This window comes from Rhinolophus hipposideros (assembly GCF_964194185.1).
Source record: "Rhinolophus hipposideros genome assembly, chromosome: 1".
Classification (NCBI taxonomy): Eukaryota; Metazoa; Chordata; class Mammalia; order Chiroptera; family Rhinolophidae; genus Rhinolophus; species Rhinolophus hipposideros.
In genome coordinates this window covers 59,006,638-59,031,748 of record NC_138047.1, presented here as the reverse complement: position 1 = coordinate 59,031,748, position 25,111 = coordinate 59,006,638, and the positions used below count along the sequence as shown (strand labels likewise).

At 35.9% G+C, this 25,111-nt stretch overlaps 1 protein-coding gene across 1 annotated transcript in view; it reads right to left on the bottom strand.

Moving 5' to 3' along the window:
• The window catches only part of CFAP299 (cilia and flagella associated protein 299), a 543,118-nt gene that overhangs the window by 11,498 nt on the left and 506,509 nt on the right, over window positions 1-25,111 (bottom strand). Inside the window, exon 5 of the mRNA XM_081049078.1 lies at window positions 1,772-1,901. Coding sequence (XP_080905204.1) covers window positions 1,772-1,901 — 130 coding nt within the window. The remainder of the gene's footprint in view (window positions 1-1,771; window positions 1,902-25,111) is intronic.

Below are 25,111 nucleotides of genomic sequence, written 5' to 3'. Positions count from 1 at the left end.
AAATTTGTTTCTCACATCTTAATGAAGCTATTAATAATTTTATATCTTTTCGTATATATGTGCATATATATATATATATATATATATATATATATACACACACACACACACAGTATAGCTTTCTAAAAGGAAAATACTCTGCAAATGCTATTTATTAAGTTTTCTGTACTTTGCCCCAACTAATAACATTTGACAGCCATTTGTGGTAAGTAAAGAGGTACCACTAGAGAAAAGGTGTGCTGATAAGCTTCCCTGGTATTCACAGATTTATAATAAATATGGCCCTAAAGATTTTCAGGTCTAGTCCTTTATTGTACTAATGAGAAACCTGAGACCAAAAAGAGAGTAGTGTTTTTTTAAAGGAGATAATATTGTGTCAGAAATTGCTACCCAAACCTCTCTTCTCCCTTTCCCAGAACTTCTGTTTTCAGATGACTGATCATCTGAATAAAAATTATGTTTCCCAGTCTTCCATGTAGCTAGATAGGACCATCTAACTAAGCTCTTGCCTTGGAACATATGCGAATATTTGTGTGGTAGCTTTTGGGAAACGTCTTTAAAAGGCAGTGGGAGCATGTCCTTTGCACCCTCGGAATTCCCTTCGTTAATTCTGTGTGGAATGTGGTGGTTTTGGCTGGAAATCTATTTTGGCCTATGAGGATGAAGCCCTCCCTGGCCCAGATAACTGTGGAGCTGCCAGTCCAACTTTGGACTGACATTGTCTACACTCACACACGGGAAAGAAAGAAGATTTTTCTGTTAAAGTCCTTATGTTGGGGTTTTTGATATTTGGAGCTGTATCTGATTACAGACAGTAATCCATTTATTGCTACAGAAATTCACTCATTCATTCTTTGAACACATAATTATTGAGCACTTTTTATGAGCAAGGAAATACACTAAGTGGATATGAAACAAAAATAATTTTATTTCTGATTTTCAGTTTCTAAAAAGTTTTAGAAAAGTTTTTAGAACCAGACTCCCCTTTTCCTTTGTCCCATCTTCGCCACTATCCCAGGCATATCATACAGTTCCTATTTCTTTCACTATGAAAAAATATTTTTCTTGACTTTCGATTTTAGACTGATGCTGTCATGTGAGTAAAATATTTTTCAAAAGCTAAAAAAAAGTATAAGGCATTCAAGCACATACGACTTTAAGGAAAGTTTTAACTTTCACCCCCAAACATGACAAGTCATGATTAAAAATCATGGTATAAATGCAGTCTTTGAAATATGTAAGATTTAAATATTTGTCCTTGAACAAATTCAAAATATCATAGGTCACATCTTTAAAATATTTAAATAAAATGTATTTTCCAAGTTAATGCTTAGAAATACACTAAAGGCCATCCTGTTTTCAGTGTTAGTTAAAGAAAGAAAGCAATATTAGAATTCTGGATACATAGGAGAGGTGAGAGTCTCCCCCCCAAAATGACTCATCTCCCCACTTATAGCAAAAAGGGACTGGAGATCCCCATGATCAAAACAAACAAATGCATGACCAACTGATCCCAAATCTAATTCTGCTCCTAGGTATCAACAAGAGTTCCCATTTCTAAGTTCTTTTTAAATTACCCCCAAAGTTTTCCTTATTGATACCAGATAATTTATTAAGTTTTGGAATTTTTTAAGAATAGTACATGCTCTAAGTTTCAACATAGGTTTTCATTTCTAGATTTAAAAACATAAAGCTGTCCAATATTTAATAGATTTTTGAATAATGGTATAAATACAGTAACACTTGGAGATAAATGTAAAAGCAGACTTACCTTTGGGTCCACATTGAGAATTTTTCTGTCTCTTTTGTATTTGAAAAGTAAGCCTTCTGGATTACTAGCAATCACTTGATAATTGGGAGTTGAATTCCAAACAGCAATATGACTCTCCCAGTTGTAAAAGCTATAAAAATAAATATTTATTAGGAATTAATATGTGTAATACATTAAACTGACAAATATATTTCAGAAAATATTTGGGGCAATTCAGTTTCAAGATAAATGAATCAGACCATAGTCTGCATAACCGTGTAGAACATATGTGTACTTAAATTCTTGCAGAAGACCTTAGCCTGGGTTATTCTCAAATCATTTACATATTTCTCAAATCAGATACATATTTATAGCTATTTTTGCATGATTTCTCGGTTTGGACACTCTAGGACTTAGGGCCTATTCCAGTATTATATTCTCAGGAAGTCGAGAAGAAAATTCAGGGTATTCAGAGACTGTTTACAGGAAGGAAAGGCAGGCTAACTCACCTCTTTTCATTAAAAAACAAATTAATTAATTTTTTTTAGGCTCTGTTTTTCAATAGTATATTTCCAAGGGAGTGAGGGAACAATTTGCATCTGATAGGTTACAATGGCCAGGCATGATGTGATGTATTGGCACAAGCCATGTGAAGTTGCTCTCACTTCATAGACAAGGCAAGTAGACTAGGGGAGATCAACCAGGATAGTTAAGGCTCTACAAATAATATTGCATGAAACTAATATTTCAGCCCAGATCTGTGTGTTTCAAAGCATATGTGTGCTCTTTCTATTTTTCAACTTTGCCTGCAGTTTGTCCTTTTATTTTTGTTATCTATGGAAATGTCCTATTTTTTTCATGTCTTGTTTTGTACCCACTTATCAAAAATGAATTTAACACTGTCGTGAGTTGGAAGAATCATCAATATATTTATTTTGCATATCTCATTCCTGTGAACACATTTCTAATATTATTTGAATATGTTCAAATATTGACACATTTCTAGTATGGCTAATATTATCCTATTTCTGGTTTGTTTTGCCCTCTATTACTCCCCTTCTTCATTTTGAAAGAGATTTCATTGATTAAGTTAACTCTGAATTATATTGTTTTCTGAGGCATCAACTTTTGTGCTATAACCTGAACATGCAATGTTTACTCTCAAATGTTTTAATAGAAAGGACTGATTATATAAATCATATATTTATATCACAGGCATAACATGAGAACTATTTCTCTTTCTTCCTCCACTACTCTTTCTATGTCCGAGACATAGGAATGTCTCCCTTTGTGAGGCACAGAGTTAGGAAAAGTAGTTTTCCAACTATCTATGTTTACTCAGTCCTCCTAAGGAGAGCAGGGATGAGTAATAACTATGTATAGTGCCAGGTGGGTACTGATTAAGTTGTCGGGAGGATCACTCTGTAAATTATATAAATGTCTAACCACTATGCGGTACACCTGAAACTAATATAAAATAATATTGTATGTCAACTGTAATTGAAAAATAAAAAATAAAAAGAGTAGGGGGCGGGGGGAAAGGTGAAGGGGAATAAGAGGTTCAAATTCCCAGGTATAAAACAAATAAGTCATGGGGATGTAATGTACAGCCTAGGGAACATAGTGAATAATATTGTGATAGCGTGATACGGTGTCAGAAGGTTGCTGGACTTATCATGGTGATCACTTCTTTAGGTATATAAATGTTGAGTAACTATGGTGTACACCAGAAACTAATGTTATATTGTGTGCTAGGTATATTTTAATAAAAATCTTGAAAAAAAATAAACATAGCAATGAATTACAAAAAAAAAAAAAGGGAGCTGGAATGACTATCTGGTACATTGAGGAAAGGAGCTGAGCATTCATGGCTTTCTGGGTCCTCACTTTAGCTGGCCTTCATAAGTGAAGTTTATCACGGAAGACTCAGCTCCCTGTAGGATGACAGTAGATAGCAGCCTATAGTACTGGAGATAAATTCAATTCACTGGTAAAGGTATTAGAAAACAGTTTAACTATGCACCCAAACTGGGTTCTCTAATTCAGTTCAATCCATAACAGATAATTTGACATCCATCTTACTGGCTGTTCAGGAAGGAGATTACTAAATTGGAATAGTGGACATGGGTGTGATTCTAAACCTTACATACAAGTCTCTCTAAATAATTACTTATGAAATGTGTACATATCGGTAATCCCAGTAAAACGCTTGAGTCATGCTCGGAAATGTCATGGTTTATTTCACGTCTATCTTGTTGTTCAGACCTTAAATGAAAGCCTTGTTAAAGTCCAAACAGATTGTATGTGTAGATATATACATATGTACACACACACACACACACACACATTTACTCTTTATATTAAAAAGTTAATTTGTAGAGCACATGGTATTAGGTTGGTGCAAAAGTAATTGTGGTTTAAAAGGTTAAAAATAATTGCAAAAACTGCAATTACTTTTGCACCAACCTAATATTTTAATGAATCAATTTGGATTGTTTGTCAATACTTTTGTTCTTCTGGTAGGGATGGGAAACAGATTTCATTTCAAATCCAATTCAAATAGCTAATAATTATTAGTATTTAATAAAGATAACATTTACTTAATAATTATCATGTGCTGGGTACTGTTTTGAGCCTAAGGAATCTATTATCTCATTTAATTTTATCGTCAACCCCATGAAGTAGGTAAACAATTATCCCATTTTAGTCATGCACAGCCAAGGTGATCCTGAAGTGTACTTGGATGAAAATGAGGGGCTGGATTTGAGAAGATACTACTAAGTGGACTCAATGGTGAAGAGAGAGATATTGATTAGAAGAACATAGGATTACTCTCAGATTTCTGGTTTGAATTACTAAGTAGTTGGAATTATTTACTAGGACATAAAATATAAGAGAAGGAACAGATTGCAGGATGTGAGGGGGGTGGGGTTCATTTTTGGACACATTGAAGCTGAAATCCCCGTGAAACACCCAAGAAAATCAAAGTAAGAATCTTTGTGTTGTTTACTGCCCTATTTCCAATACTGCCACTCAGCCCATGCCTGACACAGAGTAGATACAAAATGCGTATTAATTGAATAAATAGATAATGGATGAATTTCTGAACTTTAGCGAGTTTTTAAAGATGAAGTAATAGATCTGAAAGTATCAGTGGTGCTTAAATTCAAAGAGGTGGCTGAGATAGACAAAGGAGAACACAGAGCCAAGGATGAACTCTGGAACATCAACTTTACAGGGAAGGAAGCAGAAGAAGAAACTGAGAGTGAAAAACAGTGATCTGAAGCCTCAGAAAGAACCAGGAGAATGTTATTTTGTTGCAGAAACTAGAGTGCTTTGAGAAAGACAACAGTGTGAAATGCTTCCTAAGAAGAGTCCATCAAAATTTACACTTGGAAGGATTTTACAGGGAGAGCAGTAGCAGTGAAATGGCGGGAGTAAAATTCACGTTATAGAGAATTTAAGGAAAAATGAGAAATGATTAATTACTGTATAAAATTAACTCCTTTAAGAATTAAGTTGTGGAGAAAACAAGAAAACTAGGACAGCACTAGATAGGGATAAAAAAAAAAAGGACAGGGTTTTTTCATTTTTATGAAGATGGAATATTCTTGATTGTATTTTCATGGTGTGAAGAGGAAAAAATAGAAAATGCAGAACCCTAAAGAGGTAAGAGCTGTAAAAAGGGCTTTGTCATAAAACATATATGAGAAGATTTATTTAATATGCAACAGTACTAACCTATTCCTTTATCTACGTAGACTAGTTTATTTTAGTAAGAGAACTGCATATTTATTATAATTCCTATTATACAGATGATGGAACTGAAGCTGAGAGAAGATAATTACATCTTTTAAGTTTAGATAATTAGTCAGTACTAGAATACAGTTTCAAACCCAGACTATAAATCTAAAACAAATTATCTTTAAAAAAAAATGTATATCATTGTGGTAAGAACACTTCACAGGAGATTTGCCTTTCTAAGAAAAATTTAAGTGTACAATACATTGACTGTATGTATAATGTTGTACAGCAGATCTGTATAATTTATCCATCTTGCTGAACTGAAAATTTACGCTCATTGATTAATTACCCAATTTTCACTCCCCCATCCCCAGGCAACTCTCATTCCACTCTTTGAGCCTATGAATTTGACTATTTTAGATACTTCTTATGAGTATGTCATACAGTACTTGTCTTTGCAAAATTTCACTTTGCAAAATGTTCCTAAGGTTCATCCCTGTTGTTACATATTACAGAATATTGTTTTTTTAAAGGTTGACTATTCATATATATATATATATATATATATATATATATATATATATATATATATATATATATTTATCCATTTTCTTTATCCATTCATCTGTCAATGGACATTAAATTTCCATGTCTTGCCTATTGTGGATAATTTATTTTAGACCCCAGATAGTTGATTTTTTTAATTTACAATTCATTCATTCACTCTATGTCTTTTGACTGAGGAGTTTAATCTATTTACACTTAAAAGTAATTATTGATAGGAAAGGATTTTACTCTTAGCATTTTATTAATTGTTTTCTGTTAGTCTTAGAATTATTTTGTGTGTCTTTTCCTCTCTTCATGTCTTTTTTTGTGTTTTTGTTGATTTATTATTTTATTGATATATGGTGAATAATTTATCTTATTCTTTTGTGTATCTTCATAAGTGTTTTAATTTTTTTGTAGTTACCTTGGGGTTCACATAAAATATCTTATAGTTGTAACAATAAATTTTAAACTGATAATAATTTAAGTTCAATCACACGCACACACACACACACACACATTACACTTTAACTTCTCCCTGCTATGTACTTTATGTTAGTATTATCACAATTTACATCTATTCATATAGTGTGTGTTTTAGTGTTTTTTGTTATAGTTATTTTTAAAACTTATACCTTTTAACTTTTATAGAATTTATAGTGATTTACCCATTACCATTACAGTAACACAGTACCCTGCATTTGTTTATATATTTACTTTTATCATTGAGTTTCATACTCTCTTATGCTACCATGTTTCTGTTTAGCATCATTTTCTTTCAACTTGAAGAATTCCCTTTAGCCTTTCTTGTAAGGCAAGTCTAATAGTGATGAACTCTCTCAGCTTTTCTCTGGGAAAGTATCTCTCCTTCATTTTTGAAGAATAGTTTTGCTGGTTGGTAGCTCTTTTCTTTTAGTATTCTGAATATATCATTCCACTTCTTTCTGGCCTGTAAGGTTTCTGCTGAAAATCTGCTTATTGTCTTATGGGTGGGTGGAAACAAACCACTTTTCTTATTCTTTCAAAATTTTCTCTTTGACTTTTGACAATTTGATTATGATTTGTCTTGATGTGGATTTCTTTAGATTTGTTTAATTGGTGCTCTTGAACTTCTGGATCTGAATGTCCATTTCCTTTTTCAGACTTGGGAAGTTTTCAGCCATAATTTGTTTGAGTAAGTTTTCTGGTTCTTTTACTCTCTCTTTTTCTGGGAATCCCTTAATGTGTACATTGGTCCCTTGATGATGTCCGTAGTCCCTTAAACTTTCTTCATTCTTTTTCACTCTGCATTCTTTTTGCTCTTCTGACTTACTTCCAATGACCTGTCTTTGAGTTTACTGATCATTTCTTCTCCTTGATCTAGTCTGATATTGAAATCCTCTAGTGAATTTTTTCAGTTCAATTATTGTGTTCTTTAGCTCCATGATTTCTGTTTTGTACTTTTAAATATTTTCTCTTTGCTGAATTTCTCACTTTGTTTATGAATTATTTTGTTGACCTCAGTGAGCATCTTTATGAAAGTTATTTTGAAAATTCTCTTTTAGGTAAATCATATTACTCCATTTCTTTTGGGTCAGTTTCTAGAGATTCATCTATTCCTTTTTTTGAAAACATCTTTGCCCAATACTTGATTTTCCTTGATTCTCTGTTTTCGTGTCTGTACATTAGACAAAGCAGGAACCTCTCCTAGTCTTCATGCCTGGCTGGAGATTCTGGAGGCCTCTTGCAACTTTTTCCCTCTCCACATAGCAGCAGGTAGCTGTGGGTTTTGTCTGTTTGCTTTGTCATGAGCAGGGGTGGATTCTCTAGTGTCTATCAGCCCAAGCCACTGTCTCCATTTTCCATTTTCCCCTAGGTGTATAGAACGTTCAAGAACTATCAGAGCTCAAAGACTGGCAGGATAAAAGCAGGTCCTCTGGTGAGCCTCCTCTGAAAAGTTGGAAGTCTGGATAGACAAACTAATCCCTTCTTCTCCTGAGGGAATCTGCGAGCAAGGTTTTTGTTGTTGTTGTTGTTGGTTTGTTTGCTATTTTTTATTTTATTTTATTTCTATCACAAGGTGCTGTGCTGGGGGATAGGGATTCCAGCAAGAGGGTGAGCCAAACCTCTCTACTAGCTTTGTTGAAGCTGGTTTTGCATTTGTGATGCAGAAGCCCTTCAGTTAATATCTGGATTTCTCACAGAGGGAATTTGTCTGGGGATTGTTGCTGAATCTCTGTGTTTGTAGGGGGAATGAGGGTCCATAGCTTTCTACTTGGCTATCTTGCTGATGTCATCAATCCATATGTTCTTTATTTTTTTGCTATTCTTTGATTAGTTTTAAGTGGCAAAGTAATCGTTGATGAAGAATGGGTTAACGTATATTTCAACCTTAATTCCACTTCTTTTAAGCCACCTACATCCAGATCTTCACTATAGATGTTGTAATAACTCATTACTCTGAATTTTTATAGTCTATTAAAATTTTTTTGTTAGTTCTTCTATACTGCTGTTTTGATCTCATTGAGGCCTTGGGTTCCTGACTCCTCCTTTTTATCCTTATTTACAATAGCTATTTTTCTTTTTACTTCCTTACTTGTCCATTATTCACAAGATACTTGCCAATAATTACAAATTCTGTGCTCAGTTGACCTTCTTTATATTGAAAAAATACCAGCTCTAGACAAATCCAAATGTTTCATTTCTCTGTTTCTGCATATGATCTTGGGACAACTCTTACTGAAAATAACATACTGTACTATTGATGTAATTCTAAATTCCAAATCTCTATCCTCTGTTGGATTCCAGACACTGTAATTTTTTACGTTTTGAGTTACCTTTCCTATCATTCATTACATTATTCCAGTCTCCTATTCCTTTACTTTCCTCCTTACTCTCAGAGGATGACCTCACCTCTTACTTTATTAAGAGAATAAAGTACATTAAGTGGGAACATGATCAACATCCTTTGCCATCACTAGCACATTTATTTATATTGACAATGTTCCCTACCTCCTTCCATTTAATTCAGAGGAGCAGGTGCCCCTCTTCCTTTCCAAGATAAAAATAATCTCCATGTGTGGTCTGAATTCCATGCCTTATTGCCTCTTAAGTTACTTAAAATAATTATCCAAAATTTCTCTAATATAATCACTCACCTCACTGTAAACTTTCCCCAGAACTAACAAACACATGTAAATGGTCTCAACTAAACAAAGCAGAAAGAAAGAAAAAAGAAGAAAGAAATGAAAGCAGAAAAAAAGTAGAAGAGGAGTAAGAAGGGGAAAGGGAAGAAGATAAAAGAGAGCTTAAAAAATTTCCTCAAACTTAGATTCTCTCCAGGCTGTCACATTTTTCTTTTAATACATTATAATTAAACCCATCTTCTCTACACCAACCTACCCCACCCCTTCTCCATCTCAGATCTCTTGCTTGAGCTGCTGATCCACGTGACCTGCTCAACTGCAGTTACTGGGACAAACTATAGACACCTAAATCTCAACATATCAAAAACTGAAATTTTCTTTTCTATCCTCCAAATTTATCCTTGCTATACTCTCTGTATCAATAAGTAGCACTCAAGAAATGTTTACTGACTAAATAAATGATACATGCCCATTTTTACTATTATTATTTGTGATCCAATTGGTTATATTACTTTCAGTTATTACAGGATTAAAATAAAGAAGTAGCAAGTAAAGTTATTTTTAAAGGAAAATTAGAGAAGTGATTTGGAACGTCAGTTCTGGGACCAATCTGGGACTTAGGAAATCTAAACCCTCATGCAATGGTTTTAATTTTATCTGAAGTTCAGAGGTTGAACTATATATTGAAAAGGCTATTTATAATGCTAGTATTCTATGACTGTAAAAGCCTTCTTTGATTCAGTAAGTTCTTATACGTTATTTCAATTTATGTATCAGTGTTCACATCTTAAAAATACTTATAGAAAAGTTCAAATATACTGTATCTACAATACATAGAATACTTAAGAGATCATTTATGTGAAATGATTTAAGGTTTTTGGAATAAAAGAACAATTTTCCATTTGCTCCCCATGAAAGACATCCTAGGAATTGAGTGTCTTAGTGCATAGGTATAAGAGTGTACTTATACACAACTTATACAAATAAGTTGAAATAATAAATATGTGCAAAATCTGTTCATTAAGTGATAAGGGGACCTCTGTGCATGTTTTTGGAAACAATTACTTGTTCGTCATTTATTTTACATGGTAATTCCTGATATCAGAGAAAATATTTTGATGACATCGCGGCAACAGAGCTTTGGACCACCAGGGGGAGAAAATTTCAAAGTCATTGTCTCCAGAATACCTTGCATACCCTTGTTTTTATCAATATCTTCCTTCAAATGGAATGGAAAGGGCATATTTACGGAAATTATGAAAACACAAAATGGACAATGTTAAGTAGGGTGACCTTATAACTTTACTGTTTAAACTAGGATTCTTTTGAGAAAGAAATGGGTTGCTACTAATAATTGTGCCAAGACAACAAGAGTAAGCCCAGATAATGCTGGGTAAACTGAGATGTGTGGTCTCCACACCTACAAACCATTTAAACTCTGCTGTTTTAGTTGATTTATCCAATGTTTGTATAAAATGTTTCCAAAGTTTTGCCATAAATTTGCCAAAAATATGATAAAAAGGTTTAAACAACGCTAAAACATGTGTTCTCATGGTTGATCCTTTTTGTTTTATTTTGTTGCTGTGGAAAAATTATATTATACCGGAATTGTAATTCAATTCCGGAATTCAATTATACCGGAATTGTAATTGCGGTATAGAGACATGAAATTTAATCTAGAATAACAAATATTCCTGTTCTTTTTCTATTTTGAAAATAATATCAAAGCAGTAAAACATTCTTTAATAACTAATTTTCTGAACCATCATATTCCATGTAAAAATACACATATGTTTGATCAGTTATTTTGGTTGGTAAGAATATGAAATCTAAAGTTTATTGTCTCCGTTTAAGTTAGTTAACTTGGCTCCTATTCATGGCTATCTATTATATTTCTAAATTCAATCAGTTACTTAATAAATGCATATGCCAATTGTGAAAATATAGATAATTATTGAACAACGAACTATAACTATTAAAATATTTGAAAAAATTAAAAGTCCTAGTGACAGAGAGTCAGAACGGTCACTCAATTCAATTCCATACAATTTTGAGCATCTATTCTGTGCCAGGAATGGTCTGGAGTATTTAACAATGAAAAAAAAAAAAAAAAAACACAGTTCTTACCTTAAAAAAACTCAGTTTGTGGGATGTCAAAAAATGCAAACAAAGGATTACAATACAGTGTAAAAAATAATATAATAGAAATTTATGTAAGATATTTTGGGATGGTAGGAGTCAAAAAAATATATACGATTTAGTTAAATTGATTCAAATGAGATTTTCCTGATAGAAAGCAGCAGGGCCAAGCATTTTAGATAGTAAGGACAGTTGAAGTTATATTACGTAAAAACTGAAAAATGTACACACATCAGTGTTAACCATTATGAGAGATTTTCAGGAGCACATTGGGAGATAAGGCAGAAGGTAAATAGCTGTGGGCTGAGAATTAAATATGAAATGTGATTCTTAACTAACTCCTGATAAAGTGCAGAAACTTTGGGTGTGTCTTCTCTTTGGGGCCAGAGTGGACTCAGAGTAAAGGAAGCAAGGACAGCTCGTAACTTTGCCTCTCCTATCACTTTAAGACACATGGCTAGGAGGGAGAGTTCATTGCCAGCTGGCCGTCACTCCTAATTTTCACTTGAGTAATAAGACAGATGGGCACCTGTTTGGCATGTTCACCATGTCATGTGCTTTGAACCAAAAGTGTGGTGTCAAGTGGATGGACTCATTGTGGAAGGCACTGAGAGGTGAGTGGAATATAATACTTTGGATACTTGACTAATTGTAATAGGTCCTCAAGAGTAGAGAATAATGTAACCTGGGTGTATTTCTTAAGTCACCACTAAAGAGATCCTTATGCAGAGGGACCCTTCTAATAGATAGAGGTTCTGAGGAAGGATTTCATATTCACTTCCATTCTCCTAAACTGAAAGCTGGCCTCCTCAATGGGAACCCTGGACCTCTGGTGGAGCAGTGGGAAAGGAATGGGTGATTATAATAATGCACTCATTACCAGATCTCCCCCATGGTAGGCTATGGAGACAGATTTATGAGTTACACACAGCTCTTTCTGATTTTTCAATCAGAGCAAGTATTAGAAACATCCTGGAGTATCTCTCAGTTGCAGATCATAGAGTGAGAACCTCAAGGTCAAGCAAGAATGCCAATAGCTAGTCTTAAGGCAAGTGTGGCCATTTGTGGTCAAGAGACTGAAGAAGAAGCACTTTTCCAAAGCGGAAACGTGAGGAGATGGTGTACGGATGGGATGGATGTCACAGGGAGTCTGACCCTTCCAATATTATGGAAATAACTGCTACTAATGTTAGCTTGCATTGATGTAGTACTTGATTATTTACAAAGAGCTTTCACCTTTAGACTCTTGTTGAATGTCCAAAACAGTCATGTGATATAAGCAGGGTATACAGATATTTATTATTATTATTATTAATTACTACTTTAGAGGAGAGAAAATTGAAGCCATGGAATGTTCTAGATATTATGCAGCAAAATCAACATTAAATCTATGGTTTTAAGGTGATTATTTCATTGCCTGCCTTTGCTAACTATTACTGCATGTCAGGTTTCTTGGGCGAGGCGAAAGTCCTATATCCCATAAGAGCAATAAAGATTCTCCCTTGAGAACAAACCCTAGGGAGAGAAAGGCAAGGAATAAACTCCAAACAGGGAGCTCTGTGAGCCAAATTGTTCCTTTACAGTAAACAAACAAACAAACAAATAAAGCAGCTACAAAGGAGTTGTTTCATCTCAGGCAGCATATAGAGTGACCCCTCTCAAAAATTGGGCCTGTTTCATCACGTACATTAGAGCTGGGTTAGAAACCTCTGAGCCTTACCAGAGTTTGCCAGACCAGGTGTACGTGGGGTATGTGCATTAAAATCTAACAGATTTCTTGGCCAAACCCAGGTGGTGACTGAAATAAACTTTCTGTGCAGTCTCTGTGTTCCAGAGCCCCCTGTCGGCATGTTACGGGTATTGTCATGAGGGAGATCTTGCAGGAACAATTGCTTGTGTGAGGACCAGGGTTATCACCTGAGCGAGACCTAGTGTGCATGGAGATGAATAGAACTGACAATCTAGTCTAGGACATCTCCAAATCCATAGCGTCATTTATGGCAATTTTGTCAATTGGCAAAGTTAAAGGGGTGCCCCCCAGATAAGGCACCATCTCCTGTCCTTCCTCCTAACTAACTAGGCCATCTGAGAGGTTCTACTAAAATCAGTGTTTAAGTAAATGAGGCTTTTGGAAGGTTTCTGACCATAAAGTAGTCTTTTGTTCAATTTTTCTTGCAGGTAATGAGGAAAATATGTTGTCTGGAGGCCACATGACTTAGAACAAGGCAAGGAGCTGAGAGAAGTGCCTTGTGAAGTCACTAATTCACCCACACATTCATTTTTTTGAAACTTAACATTAATGGAGAGGATATATTATATATCAAGCACAATTTTATGTGTTTAGGATAGAATGAGAAATAAGATACATTTCCTGCCTCATGAGTTCACTGTCTAATAGGAGGAAACAGATAATCCCAACACTACAGTATGCCTGGAATTTGAAAGGAAGACAGAGGAGGGAAACTTTACCCACACTGAGGGGAGAGAAGGAATGTAAGGGTAGCTTCCTGGAGGAAGTAACTCAAGACCTGAATCTTAAATGAAGAATAGGAATTAGCAAGGTAGAGGGATGGAATCAGGGATGGAAAAATAGCCTTCCAACTGCATAATACAGCATGGGGAATGCATGTTTTTGACAATTGGAATGGAGGAGTCTGGGGGTAGAGAGGCTCCACAGAACAGAAAGTGTAGACAGGTGGGTAAGAAATAGACTAGAGATATACCCAGAGAACAAGTCACAGAAAGCCTTATTTACCACACTAAACAATAGTATCTTTATCCTCTAGGCAATGGGGACACCTGAGGGTTGTAAATAGAAAAGTAACATGGCTAGATACACAATTTAGATAGATTATTCTGGCAGTGGCAGAGAGTGAATTTAAGGGGCTGGCTGTGAAGAGTGCTAGAAACCAGAGGATAAGTTTAAAGTCTGTTTCATTAATCCAGGCTAGAATTGAAAAAGGATTATAGGTTATGGAGTTGGAGAAAAAGAGATATAATTAGAGGATATACCGCAGATAGCAATTTTAGAAGCCATTAGTGAGAAGTGTTACGAATGACTCTTAGGTTGCTAGACTGAAAGATTGGATGGATAGTGGTACTAGCACTTAGGAATATTAGAAGGAACACCTTTTCTACATGCTTCCAGTTTCTATGAGGAGAAATTTTTCTTTAACACATCTGGCCTTTTGCTCTACTGATTTGGTGGGAATAAAAATAGTGGACTGTAAATAGACCCCATGATCTTACGTGTATCCTAAATGTTTACAAATGTTATATCCTCTTGTTGGATTGACCCCTTTATCATTATATAATGGCCTTCTTTGCTGATTATTGCAGTCTTTGGTTTAAATTCTATTTTGTCTGATGTAAGTATAACTACTTCAGCTTTCTTTTGATTTTCATTTGCGTGGTGTCTCTTTTTCCATCTCTTCACATCCAGCTTTGTGTGTCCTTACAGCTGAAGAGTGTCTTGTAGGCAGCATATGATTGGGTCTTGTTGTTGTTGTTGTTGTTGTTGTTTGTTTTTTAATCAATTCAGTCACTCTATGTCGTTTGATTGGAGAATTTGGTTCATTTACATTTAAAGTGATTACTGATAGGTGTGGACTTACTATTGCCATTTTGTTTTCTGGCTGTTTGCAAGTCCTTTGTTTCTTTCTTCTCCAGCTCTCTTCTTTTGTGTTTTAACAATACTCTGTAATGCTATGCTTAAATTCCTTTTTCTTATATTTTGTGTATTTATTAAAGTTTTTAATTTTGTGTTCACCATGCAATTTAGATAAAACATCTTATATTTTTAAATTTATTTTAAGCTGATAACTTCAAATGTATACAAAAGTTCTACATCGACACTCCCCCCCTCATTTTATGTTTTTGATGTCACAATTTACATTGGGTATACAAAGAGAAGAGCCTAAGAAGGAGTCAGAGAATTGCATACTGTAGGGTAGATGTTAAGGAAAATTTGCCTTCATTGGTTGATGTGAGCTTTTGTCCATTAGCTTTTATCTGTTCCTATATGTGAGGTGATTTCTGTGCTATGATCTGGGGTTGAGTAAATTCCCCCTTTGGTCTCACTCTCCCAAGCAGGGGAGATATGAAATGATGTTACTTTCTGGGTCTCATTCTCCCAAGCGGGGGAAATATGGGATGTGGTTGCTTTTCTCTCACCCTTTGGTCTCATTTTCCCGAACAGGGGAGACATGAGATGAGGTTTTCTGTTTGGTCTCATTCTCTTGAGTAGGGGAGATATAAGCTAATGTTTGTTGTTCTGTCCATTTTGTGAGCTGATTGTTCGCTTAAATAAATTCTTGATCAGGGGTTGAGAGAATTCCTCTTTGTTCTATTTGTTTCACCCACATCAGCAGATGAAGTGAAGAAGTGGCTAAGTTAGATCAGGACAATGTGACAGGCACATTGCCAGGCTCTGGAAGACCTTGGGCTGATGGTCCCAAGCAAGAATAGCAGATATTGCTTATCCAGAAGAATTGGCTCTTTGGCTGGATGGACAACATTCATATCAGTAACTGCCAGACCCTCCTGGAACTGGCCATTCCTTGAGAAGGGAGGCAGGAACATAAAACTTGACTCTGGGGTGCATCTAAAGAGATATATAAAACAGACCTCAGGTGGCCCGATTGATTGATTGCTGTTTCAAGGAATTGCTATTTAGAAGATTTGCTGTTTCAGGACTGCTTTACAGGATTGGATTGTTTCAGAGTAAGAGATCAGAACTTGCCTCAGTGGACAGTAGAGACTTCTTTTGTTGGTGAATTGTCATCATTCTAGGATCTTTGGGAACTTGTATGTAACTTGCAGCTTGCAGTATCAGAAGACGTCCTAACTTCCAACAACTACAACAACATCAACAACAACAACAATGCCAACAGCAGCAGCACTCTTGGGAACTAGCAAGCAGCGGTGTGGGAGACGCCTGAGGTTCTCTCAGCTACAGACCTGGCAAGGTTTTGATTTATGACTTTTCCAGTGCTGTTCCCCACCCCGGTTTGGTGAGCTTGTGGCATCTACTGTAATAGTTACTATCCTATAGAGCTTATTGCTTTTGGATACTCCTTACTGATGTTATGTGCGTATTTATTATTATGTGTGTATTTAGCCAAGTGATTGTTTGATCAATAGTAAACATATGTTGAGATATCTTAAACTTATAAGTATGTGTAGTCCTTTGACATGACATTGGTATCAATGTATATAGTTTAGTCTTAACCACCTCTGGCACATTCTATCAATCACCTTTGTCTTTTACTGTTGCATATTGCTAAATAAATTGATTAAATATTCCTAAATAAATAATCAATTAGCCCAATTCTAGCCTGTGTCCCTCCTCCTCCTTTTCCCACTCATCATTACACATACAAATGCAGGAGGTGTGTTAGGATAGGTCGATACCATGGGAATCAAAGGGAACAGAAGGTATAATAAAATAACAGGGAGATTTCCCTTGTCCGATTCCAGAAAGGAATGAGACTACAAAATTTGGTAACAGCCACCCAATTTAGGGGCTAGTGTGTATTTATCTTAGGCTGAGATTGTATAGATAAGCAGTCATTGCTGCTTCTATTGGAATTACAATAGAATTCTGTTCTTTAAGAAAAACAAACATGCTTTGATTTACCATAGTATTCCTATACTGGAAGGTCTTGGCAACTCAAATTTTATGAATGTGATGATATTTTGAGCTACTGCATCAGCAACCTCATCACTCATTTTTACAGTCTGAATACGAGATGTTCTTTAGGCCTATTGATCTATGAGTAGCAGCAAATTCTGCATTGCAATCACCATACGTTTCCTTCATCTCTATAGATAAATTTCTAGAATTATAATTTTCCAATCATGACTATGTGATCAGGTAAGGATTTTCCTTAAAAGCAATGTCAATATATCAGGGAGAGGGAATCATGGCATGTCTTGGGTCCTAGGGATTAGGCAGAGAAGTCAGGAAGAAAAAACGGGGATATAGGTGTGTTGTGAGGGAGACTGGCCCCTCCTCCAGCCTCAGGAATTTTAGCTGTGCCTTGAGGTGAAATGGCTCTGAATTGTGTAAAATAAAAGAGTTGTGCAATGTAGAACCTTTTTATAAATGAGTATTATGGAATGAGTTTGAGGCAGGGTAAAGCTGTGATGGAGGAGCATAATGCTGGGGGAGAGCGACTTCCTTCTCTGCTGCTGTACCTGAAGAAGCATCACCAGATTAGCAGTAGAACCCCAGCTCCACTTAAGGTATCTTTCTTAAGTGGACAGAAGCTTTACTCATACAGTAGGTGGATGCATTATGATGTTTTGATGGTGTACTTGTCCAGGAAATGGGATTGTTTAGCAGTACAAGTAAGATGACTTTGAGAAGGCTGAGGTTTCTGTGTGCAAATTACAACCCTCTAGGAAGGGAAGGCACCTGAGCTGCTTGGTGTCTAGGTTTCAACAGGGACAACTTGTTGAACGGGGGCTGGTTGGCTATTGGAAATGGTTTTGTTAGTTTGTGTCCTTCAAAGACAGTAACTAAGACTTTCCCCTTAGGAACAGATAGGCAGAATTCAAAATATCCTGTGATCTCTACTCTCTGGAGTTGCATCCACAATATGTGGTGCTGCTTGTTAAAGAAGACTTGCTGATGTAACCAAGTTTCCTAAATGTTTGACCTTAAACTAGGGAAAAAGTTCTGGATTATCTGGATTGACACAATGTTATCACAAGAGGCCTCAAAAACAGAAAAGAAGACATAAGAAGTCAGAGACATTCAGAGCATGAGAAGAATTTGATGCACTTGCTGTCTTTAAGATGGAGGGCCACGGGGACCTCAGTCCTATACCTAGAAGGAACTGAGTTCTGCCAACAATTTAACTGGGTTTCGGAGTGAATTCTTCCCCAGAGCATCCATAAATAAATGCAGCTCTGCTAGCACCTTAATCTCAGCCTCGTGGGACCCTGAACTGAGAACTCAGCCATACCAAGCTGGACTTCTGACCTAAAGATTGACATAATAAATGAGTTATTATTTTAAGCCACTAAATTTGTTGTAATTTGTTACTCAGCAATAGAAAGCTAATATATTAGGCATTGTGGGGGCTTGGAATTACCTTAAGGGTGTGTGTTGAGGAGGAAATAAACATTTTATGACAGTTGGAATGCTGGGATGGACTGGAGGCTCAAAATTTATTTTCAATATTAAATGGAATGTGACCTCATTTTGTACTTGAGATTGGAGGAGCAGGAATATAAGGGATAATTAGAATGTGAACTGGAAGAAATAACAAAAATAACACTGAAACAACATAAATTAAAGCAGTGAGGATCCATGTAGTAGAAAAACAACCTTCGGCAGAAAGAGAAGCCAACCACTTCACAGCCTTTGACTTTTCACTGGACAACTTTATATTTCTGTAGATAATATGGAAAGCTATCTTTTATAAATGTCTGTCTACTTCAACTGTATAGAGCTAAAGCAAGGAAAGTGGTGCTGGTTCTTCTGGGCCAGAATTAAAATGGGAGCAGTTATTTGTTGTGGCCCATCACGGTGATGGTAGTAAGAATTGAGGAGGAAAAAGCATTAAGTTTAAAACATCAGGGCTGCTCATCCAGGTATGCCTCCTCATCTGACATATCTCCTGGCGAAGGCCTTCTTCATTCAAATAATAGAGTGCTCAGTGTTTTGTATTTACAAATGAGACCATTGCTCATACCATCAACTCCTGTATCAAAATTTGTTTCCAATAGATTACAGTGCTACTCAGTCTTTCTTTTCCTTTGCAATCAATTCTTCTCCTTCCTTTGCCATTTGTGAATAGTGAAAAAGAGGCAATGTTTTATCATGTTTATGAATCATAATTTGATGCGTCATCGCAAAGTCATCCCTCTATCCACCTAGTCACTCAGGCTAGAAATATGGGTCACCTTAGGTTTTTCCCTCTCCCTCACACTGCATCCTGTCTCTCATCAAGTCTTACGGATTTTATCTCCTTAATCTTTCATGTCCATCCACTTCTCTCCAAACGCTGCATCACACACCAACTCTTACTTGAATTAACATAATTGAATTAATACAATCAGTCCCCCTGACCCTTTTGTCTGCATCCCCTTCACCTTCATCCATCATCCCCTTGCAATTACAATTATCTTTAAAAACATCAGATATCATATCCCTGCTTAAAATACTTCCAAGGGCTTTCTAAATCCATCTGTAGTTTAGCACACAAACTCTCCAAAAGCTGGGAGCTGCCTCTCTGGCCACCCAGTGCACTCCCAACATCATATTTTTCTTGAGTGTTTTCTACTATGTGTATTTCTTTAAATATGCCATTCCGAGCCCTGGAGGTGCCTCACTACCTGTTTTCCTTCCTGGACTGCCCTTTCCACATTTCTTTCTTTCATCTAGCCAAGTCCTACTCATTTTTCAAATCTTGTATCATACAATAGGTCCCATGGGAACCTACAACCCTCAGCTATCCTAATTTATATTCCAGTCTCTGGGATGAATAGATACTCTGCTATAGAAAGTGAGGTTCTATCCTGTAATCATTGATTTACTATTCTGTCTTCTCTACTAGACTTCCAGTCTCGTAGAGGTAGGGACCAGGCTTTATTTAACTATTCCTAGAGCTTACTGCAGCACTTGGCACTTGGTTGGGTCCAGAAAACATTCAGCTTATTCCTCTGCTGCTACAAGGCTGCCATGAGTCATGTGATTTGACATTGACTGCCAGCATCAGCTCCCTTCTTGCTCTTGTGTCTACTTTCACCTTTTTCCTCTAGTCTTCTACAAAGAGCTTGGGATCAGGACATTATTAGACACTCACACATTAGCACAAAATAAGCTGTCTCCTCTTTCATTATGTAGAGATACTTAACATCAGCAAATGAATGGTTGTGGGGGTGTATGCTCAGTCATTTCTAAGAGGAAATATTTTTGGGAGGACAGGTATTTCCTAACTCTCTGTCAACCACATCACATACTCAGCAACGTCTTTTGCTTGTACAAAGTATAATTCTCTTGTCAGTATGACTGAAGCATCATGTAGCTCACTGGAAGCTAAATAGCAGAGGTCAATATAGTTGGAACAAATGCACTGCATTTAAAAGTCCTTTGTTTTACACTGAAAAAGCTAGCAAGATATGCCTTTGGCACACATTTGAACGTGATAATGATGATGAAACCTAAAGAGTTAAACCAGCAATATTTTGTTCAGGAAAGACAGAAGAAGAAGATTGAGAGAGAATGCACTGTGAATATTATTAAGCCTCTAGACTCTAGACTCGCAGGGGTGTCCAAACTTTTTTCAACGTTTTTCACCAAGAGCCATATGCGGCAAAATACACAAACAGCCGGGCCACTCACTCGAGGTGAAGTATGTATTGCCTCACCTGGTTTATTTAAGTAAACTAAATATATTTTTGGAATTTGCTGCGGGCCAATTAACAATGGATTGGGGGATGCAGTTGGCCCGCGGGCCGCAGTTTGGACACCGCTGCTCTAGAAGAACTGAAAGGGAGGATATGTAGGTTAGTTTTTATTTCACTGGCACATACTCAAGGATTTTCTAAGTTTAAAAGTAATGGAAAAAGTTCTAAAGGAAAAGATAGATGGATTTAACTTCATAACAATTTAAAATATTGTTATATCAAGAGAAATCATAAATAAAAATAAAGGCAAACACACAGAGAAAATTAGTGCCAGAAATATACTTAAATTATAAAACTACCTTATAAAGTAATTTTAAAAATTTCAATGGCTCTAACTTTAAACATTGGGAGGAGATAAAAATAGATAGATCACAGCCAATAATAGCCAACAAATTATTGAAATAAGCATAAGCTTTGCTAACAATAAACAAATTTAAGTAAAATTAAATGCTTTTGTCTTTCAGAAAGTGGAATACTTAAAAAGAGTATGATATTCCCTACAGCTAGGGTGCTGTGAGACAAGCATGCTCATTGATATCTTGAGGGAGTACAAGTTATTACACATCTTTAGAAAGCGATGTGTCATGGTGCATAACATGTCTTATAACTATTCATATCACATGACCCAGCAATTCCACTTCTAGGAATTATAGACAAAGATATATGCACATAAAGACTCTGTACAGGATTATTTATAATAGGAATGGTTTGAAATTGGGGAACACAGAATGGGATTTATAGATGATGTAATACAGAATTGTACACCTGAAATTATGTAATTTCACTAACAATTGTCACCCCAATAAATTAAAAAAAAAGAAAAAAAGAAAATAACACAAGTTGTGTAATTGAAAAAAAAAAAAGAAAAAAAAGAAGAAAAAAAAAGAAATTAGTGTAAATAGTCCCAACTCTCATTCTGGGCAATCAGAATGTCAAACTCTGACTTAAGCTAGGAGTGCAACAAGCAGTAACAAAGAGTTAGTAATGAAAAAGGTGGAACCTGGAGAGAACTGTGGTTTTTAAATGGCAGATACTGTGGTCCTCCTTTGTATTGTAAAATCAGTTTGGTCGGTCACAGCGAAAATGAAAATACGGAACAGTGTAGACTGGAATAGAGAATATCAGACGGTAATTCACTAGGTAAAGATGAACAAAAGTTTCACAAAATGTCTATCCAGCATATTTATTTAGAGACTCAGTTCATCTCCTTTTCCTCTATCAAAAAAAAAATTTAAAAAAAATTGTGGAACATTTAAACATACCTAAAAGTAGAGAGGCTAGCATAATGAATCCCCTTGTACCCATAGTCCAGCTTCAACAATTATTCGTAAAAGGTCCTTTAGTTTCATCTCTCCCCTCCCACAAACTCACTCCCACCAACTAAATTAGCAAATCCGGGACATTATATCATTTCAACTGAAAAATCTTCAGTATGGACCTCTGTGATATCGTGATATAATAAAAAATATAAATTTGGTCTTCATCTCATTCCTTGCACAGAGCTCCTAAAACCCTTGTAATTTCCTGGTAGAAGTTAGAAAAGCATCTACTGTTATTCATAAAATCCTTTAAACCTTACTTGGGTTTATGTTAATGAAGTGACTTGGTGAGGACTCTAGATAGCTTCAGGATGGGGGTTGGTTGCCAGAGGAACCAAATTTGGGATTACAGGGTTAAAACTTTCAGCCCTCCCTCACCCTCCTTCAGACTTCCAGGGAGGGGAGAGGGGCTGGAGGAGAGAGATATTTAATAATAACTAATGGCTGATGATTTAATCATTCGTGCTATATAATGGAACCTCCATAAAAACCCTAACCAGTGGGGATTTGGAGAGCTTTGGATTGGTAAACACATCTATGTGTCAGGAAGGTGACACACTCCAAACTCCAAGGGGACAGAAGCTCCTGCTCTTGGGACTTTTCTTGACCTCACCCTATGCACTTCTTCCTCTGGCTGTTCATCTGTATCTTTGATTATATCCTTTATAATAAACTGATAAATGTAAGTACATATTTCCCTGAGTTTTCTGAGCTGTGTTAGCAGCTCATATGTGATAAGGGTTGTGGAACCTCTGACTTTGTAGCCAACTTCAATAGAAGAGTGGGCAGCCTGGGGATCCATTGCTTGCAACCAGCAACTGAAGAAAGGGAAATCTTGTGGGTCGGAGACCTTAAACCTGTGGAGTCTGGGTAGTTCGTGTCAGAATATAAAGCTAGTTTGACACTAACTACCTGCAATTCTGACACGACCTGGAGTTGTGTCAGACTTTCATTAAATTAGAGGATACCCAGTGGGTATCCTGAGAGTAGGAAAATTAGTGTGAGGAAACCCCCTCACCCCCATCACACACACATACACATTTGGTGTCAGAAGTGTTGTGAGTAGGAAAACAGTTTCCCTTTACTTTCTAAAAGGTGGCTCTTTCTAAAAATATAATTCCAGTTTTATTATCATACCTTAAAATTACAATAATTCTTCAATATCACCAAATACCTGGTTAGCATTCTAATTTCGCCAACTGTCTCCTTAATTTTTTTTTTTTTTTTAATTTATGGTTTGGTCAACTCAGGATCTAAAGAAGGTCCATATTTTGTAGGAATCAGAGACTTCACACAGTGGAGCACAAAGAGCCCCAGAGAGCACTGAAATGATTAGAACAGCCATAAAATGAGACACTGGCAGCTGCTAGAACTGTAATCCATGAAGAATTTTCAGAAAGATTGTAAGTACTTACAATATAATCAGAGTTGTGTGTATACAGTAAGGCAGCCATAAATACACTTTCCTGAACACACCTACACATGTGGTTCACTGCTTGCGCATCACTGTCATTTTTGATGACACTTCTTCCTCCTTACTGTAATACACCGTGAAAATGGGCCCATACGTTCTTGAATGCTTACTGGCATGTAGAGCGGCATCTATAGTATACATGCTGTTTTCCATATACATTGAAACACTGTAAGGAATGATAAAGTAGAAGGGAAGGGATAGTGGTAGATGTGGTGAGAGATTTACAGTTTGGTACTCAGTGGATGCAACCCCAGCCTCACAAACGGGTGACGCCTGAGTGTCGGTAACCCCTTCCCTGACTGACTGGGGGCAAACTGTTCTATCAGCAGAAGCCCTTTGAAGGCAAAGCCCATAACAACCATGAAGGAAACCCTCCTTGAGTTAGTCATTTTTCCCCCTTGGAATGGGTTATTTAAGAAAAATGTAAATGTTTTGCAGCTCTTGCCTTGTTTAGCAAGTAGCAGGCACGTAGCTGATTACATAGCACACATTTGATCTACAGTCACTGATCTGGTGAACACACAGTTTTGCCCCAGAGCCAATCTCCCATCTCTCTTTTAATACATATGGGTGTATATGTGTACGAGTAGATCTCTAATATACGTGTTATATATGTATGTATCTACGAAAATATATATAACATTTTAAAATATTTATATTTATAAAATTTTATATTTGTCACATTTTAATATTTATAACACTCTATGATTTTGAGTGGGGAATTTAGGAGAGAGTTCAATTTTCTCTTTTATACTTGATACTCTTCTATAGTTTACATATTTTTGATAATGAGTATGCATTATTTTTTAAATCCAAAAAGAAGAAAAGTGTTTCCTTTTAAATAAAGGAAACAAAAAAGCTCCTTATTATAATATGTGTATAGAGTTGATAAATGAGATACATGGTTTTCTTTTGGCTCCAAGTATCTGTCTGGATCTGATATGCTTTGTAAGATTATATGAAAAATCTTGGAATATCAAGTGCGGTTGATTTTGAGAAACAATATCCTTGAAACAGTTGTTATCTGGGACAGTAAGAATTGACAGGAAATCCATCTATAAACAGTAAGTTACTGTTTTATTTTTAAGAACAGTATTTAAAAGTGCTCCTTAACTATTTAGTCATAAAATCATGAAGAAGAACTGTACCCATTTCCTTATCTGTTTATATTTTACTTTGCAAGTAAAAGTTTAAGCATATTTTCCAACTATATATCTCAAAAAAATGTACTACTTACATGTTTACAAAATCATAATAGTCATTCTTCAAAAACAGTAAACAAAGCTAGTACTGTAAAAGGAGCATTGTTACTGCTGATGGTAGAAAGGAGGACCTCCTTGGATATTTCATCTTCTTTCATTGTTTTAGTTACTATTTATATTTTTTTAAAAAATTCCACCTTCATTCTTTGCCCAGATATCTCAGAGATTTAGACTTATATATCTTTCTACTGTATTCTAGATATTTCATTGGCTCTTTAACTGCAACATGTCCAGAACTGAGACCTTGATCTTCCCCCTTAACTACTATTATCCTGAATTTTCTATCAAATATTTGTTGGTACCTCTGTTAACTGACACACCCATGCTTTAGA